Source organism: Molossus molossus, unplaced genomic scaffold, assembly GCF_014108415.1.
Source record: "Molossus molossus isolate mMolMol1 unplaced genomic scaffold, mMolMol1.p scaffold_m16_p_14, whole genome shotgun sequence".
Taxonomy (NCBI): domain Eukaryota; kingdom Metazoa; phylum Chordata; class Mammalia; order Chiroptera; family Molossidae; genus Molossus; species Molossus molossus.
This window is the reverse complement of record NW_023425349.1, coordinates 34,071,185-34,075,536: the sequence shown is the minus strand read 5'-3', so window position 1 is coordinate 34,075,536 and position 4,352 is coordinate 34,071,185. Positions and strand designations below refer to the sequence as shown.

At 55.3% G+C, this 4,352-nt stretch overlaps 1 protein-coding gene across 1 annotated transcript; it reads right to left on the bottom strand.

The window, feature by feature from the left end:
• Nucleotides 1-742: 742 nt before the first annotated feature.
• On the bottom strand, nucleotides 743-3,638 carry SIT1 (signaling threshold regulating transmembrane adaptor 1). Its single transcript, XM_036261774.1, has 6 exons — nucleotides 3,596-3,638; nucleotides 2,995-3,258; nucleotides 2,740-2,875; nucleotides 2,599-2,657; nucleotides 2,427-2,488; nucleotides 743-2,332 (listed from the first exon to the last, which is right to left on the bottom strand). Exons 1-6 carry the CDS (start codon nucleotides 3,636-3,638, stop codon nucleotides 2,099-2,101), a joined length of 798 nt encoding a protein of 265 aa, XP_036117667.1. The 3' UTR covers nucleotides 743-2,098.
• Nucleotides 3,639-4,352: the final 714 nt, after the last annotated feature.

Here is a 4,352-nt window from a genome sequence, read left to right as displayed (position 1 = left end):
TTGGGTCTTGGGCTTATCCCTGTCCTCCCAGCTGGGATCTCAGGAAGAGGGGGAAAGCTGCGCCCCCAAAGGGCCCTCATGGCTTCCCCTAAGGACCTGCTCCTGGAATTTTGCTTGGGACAGGGCACTCCTGGCTGGACACAAACACCAGTGAGGCAAGGGAGGCCACTAAGCGAAGCACCTGGCGCTGTGGAAGTGGAGAGAACTCCCAGGTAGTTGGTAAGGTGAGACAACTCAACCAGCTGGAGAGGTGTGGCAAGGGGGCCCTCAGAAAGTATTTGAGGTGCATCCAGCTGCCCCAAATTATTTATTTCCTAGACGTAGGGATCGATTAGGAAGTTGCCACAGACCTGACATTCAGTCATGGGGTCCTTGGCTAGGGCGTGAGCCTCAGTGACAGACAAGATAAGGTAAGAAAAATCCAAGGGTTGTAGGGGAGAGAAGGCAGAGGATCCAGGCTTCGGAAACTGGAAGGAAAACAAAGTTCAAATCACACCCAGCTCCACAAGGAGTGAGTCCGCTACGTTCTGCGAACGCAGGAGGTACCCACTGTTCCCGGAGCTAAGTGCCCGGTCTCAGCGCCATCCCAGGCAGGTCTCCAGGGCGGTCCCGAAGTCTCGAGACTTCATCTCCCAGCATGCCGCGGACCTGGCAGCATCACGCCTGCGCAGAGGGGGTGGCGAGGCCGCAACACGCCACGAGGGGGCGCTCGGAGCTTGGTCCTGAACCGACGGGAGGCCGCGGGTGCCGCGGGTGCCGCAGAGCCCCAGCAGTCATTTGAAGCCTCGGCTGCGAGTCCCAGAGGGTCCCAAGTGGGGTGGCGGAACCCAACCCTGCCTCTTCGTGGGTGAAGCCCTCAGTGCCCCAGGCCGTTGACATGTAGAGCCAGTCGTCAGCACAGCAGTCTTCAGAACCCCACACTCCGCTGCCAGTGGTTCCCCGCATCCGGTGCCCGCCCTCAAAGTCACCTTCCCTCCCACACAGCCCCAACTGCCTGCTCTTAACGGCGACCCCGGCCTCTTCTGGGGAGGCGCAGGTTGGGGTCCCCAGGTCCAGGAGCCCCAGGACATTTGGGTTATTGTGTGTCTGTGTGTGCAGAGGAAGTCCCCCTTATTGGGACCACCCGGCCAGTCTCAGGCGCACTGTTCCCTACTCCGGCTTTCTCTGGGACTCCAAGCGGAAAGGAGAGAAGTTTGTCTGTCAAACCTCATGTCTGTCAAGCTGGACCTGCCTCTATAGAGGCCCTAGGGGAGAGGGCCTAAGGCACAGGTTTTGGGGGCGGGGGTGCAGCACAGTTAATAGAGCCCATGAGGAGAGTAGGTCAGGGGCTGATGAGCTTGCAGACTCCAGGCGATAGGAGTGGGGTGGCTCTGAGTGTAAATTCTGGGGATGTTCTAGCAGCAACACTGGCATCTGAGGAGCTGGGCTCTGGCCTCCAGTGTTGATGAGGCAGCTCTTCTCAGACCCTCTTCCCCAGCTAGACTTCCCCGGGAAGTGTTCTGTGCAGACAGCAAAGCTCACACTACCACCATGTGGGGTCTATTGCAGGTCTGTAGCCCACTAGGTAAAATCTAAACACTTCTTAAGACATTTTATTTAAAAACGTTGGGACACAACAGAGGCAGCAGGATGGAGACCTATTCTCCTGCCAAGGTTCTCAGATCAGAAGCCGGGTTTGGGTTCCTCAGGTTGCTAGGTTCCAGGACCCCCTCATCCTGTGGCCTCCCCAGAGGTATACCCACCCAGCTCCTCTTAGGCTCTTACCCCCTCCCCCACTGCCCACTTCCTGTGTCTGAGGAGACATTAAGGTGTGAGGAGTACACTGTAAGAGCAATAGTCCAGAGGATCTGGTAAAACTCCCAGGAGGAGAAGGAAGTGGGGAGGGGTCCACTGCCTCTGCTTCTTCCATCCTCAAGAAACTGGGGCCCTGCTTTTCCCCCAAGATATCTCCCTCACAGGTCAGATAGAAAGTTTGGGGAACATCGCCTCCTGTGACTGGGCAGGGGCTGGCTGTCTTTGGGGATTTGTTGGGAAATAGTCATGCCCTGGACAGAGGAGGCTGGGGCAATGTGTGCCTCACTGTGCCAGGCCCTCCATCTCAGCTGGGTGAAGTCTGGCTGTTGGCATAGGCCTGGTCTGGGAAGGAAGCCCGGGCCCTGCGGGTCTGGGCACACACTGAGGCGTAGAGCTCTGGCTCCGGGCCTGAGGCCTGGGGCTTTGACTCAGAGTCCAGCACCACCTCTGAGTACTTGATGGGGGTTCCAGGGCTCGGGATTCGGCCCTGAGGAGGCCGCAGCTGCAGGCTGGTATAGCACATCACCTCCTCCGCAGCCTGGAGATGCAAGGCTGTTAGAGGTTCACTGGACCCTTGAAAAAGTGCCCCCCACTTCCTTCCCTCCTCTCTTCCTCAGCCACAACTGACTCACCCTGGTGGGGCCTCCAGGTGTTGCATCCTGTTGGTCTGTCCCCGGTTCTTGAGACAGTCGTCCTGGGAGAGGTAACAGGAATCTGGTCACTTCTTGTTCCTCCTCCTGCAGCCCTTCATCCCACCCACCCAAGATCTGACCTCTGTGCCCCTCCTCTCTGCCAGCTTCCTACCTGTCTTCAGGTAATGCAGGTTCCCATATAGGGGGACCTCTTCCACAGACCCTCCAGAACTGCAACACAAAGTTTAGGGGATAAATTGAGACTTCTTGGTAAAGAGAAATTCTCCTCCCATTTCTGTTTCCCTCCACTCACTGTCCCTGTCCTGGATGGTTCCTGCTCCAGCCACTAGTCCATCGGGACAAGTGTGCAGCCAGTGAGATGAGAAGTAGCAGTGTCACAGCCCCTAAGAGGGCCCACAATCCCCAGGCCTGGGTGAAGGAGGGAATTCCTGTGGATGTGAGAGAATAGGGGAGTGGGTGTTACTGCCCAGCCTAACCCTCCAGATCCCAGCAGATGGGACATGGGACCACATGACCCCTCCCCCTGTCCCTGCCCCGCCCAGCTTACCGGGCAGTAGGTAATCCGTGGAGTTGCCACCTCTGCTCATGACTGCTGACGAGGGGGCTGAGTCTGCAGGTATCCAGCCCTGGGCTGGGTGTAAGCCTGGTTTATGGTCTGACAGCTGCAGCAGCCCCTTACTCCCACCCCTCCCTGAGACTGGCCCCCACAGCTTATCATTCTCAATACCGGTGGTAGCAAAGTCTTTGGTTTCCGGGAGGAAGGGGGAGGGGAGGGATGAGTAAAAGAACAGACACCACCCAGTGCCTGCACCTGCGCCACCCAGCAGCTCCTGAACTTCCGCAACTCCCCTCCGCACACTTCCTCCCCTTTGGCCCTGTACCCCCTTTTACTAGAGAAGAGAGAGGCAGGCCTGTGCCACTGTGTAGGTGAGCTCATGGCTCATGAAAACTCCAAAGGAGGGCAGAAGTGGCATGAGGCAGGACTCACAAGATAAGGAAGACAGGCTTTATGACAGAGATTACCTTATGCCACAGGGTGCCTGACTTTTCTCTGCAACTCTGAGTCTCATGAAGATGAACGTGTTCCTCAGTGAGCATGCTATAACGTGGAAGAGAATTGGGAGGTCTTCTGGTATGTTCCATCTCACCAATTCTAACGCTGATCCAAGGTGAATTTGTTGGGATGACCATTGTCACTGTTATTATTATGGGTATAATAATTTGGGGGCTTAAAAAAGCTAGATTGCCCCTTCCCACCCCACTTCCTCCAAACTGTTTATAAGAACTACCAATCTCAAAAGCTAGTTGAATTAGCCTTGGCTGGTTTGGCTCAGTGGTTAGAGCGTCGGCCTGCGGTGCAGAGAGACCTGGGTTCAACTCCCGCTAAGGGCATGTACCTCAGTTGCAGTTTGTCCCCGGCCCTGGTTGGGTCGTGCAGGTGGCAACCACTCGATGTGTCCGTTTCACATGGATGTCTCTCTCTCTCTCCCTCCCTCCCACTCTATCTGAACAAAATATGGAAAAACGTTCTTGGGTGAGGATAATAAATAAATAAATAAAAGTTAGTTGAATTAAAGAAACAGCTCTGCCCCTGTATTATCCTGAGACACTGAGCCCTTTCTTTGCACTTATTCACTTCAGGGAGTGGAGTACCTGCCCTGCACTGAGAGAGCCCAATCAGTGGGAGGCTATCGATGTGGGAAGAGGAAACTTAAGTTCGATATTTAAACCTTAGCCCACTATGGGACACAGCAAAAGCAATCCTGAGAGGGAAGTTCATAGCACTACAGGTCTACCTCAAGAAACAAGAAAAATTCCCAGTCAGGACACATGCCCAGTTTGTGGGCCTGATCCCCAGTGGCTGCCAATTGATGTTCTCTCTCATAGATGTTTCTATTTCTCTCT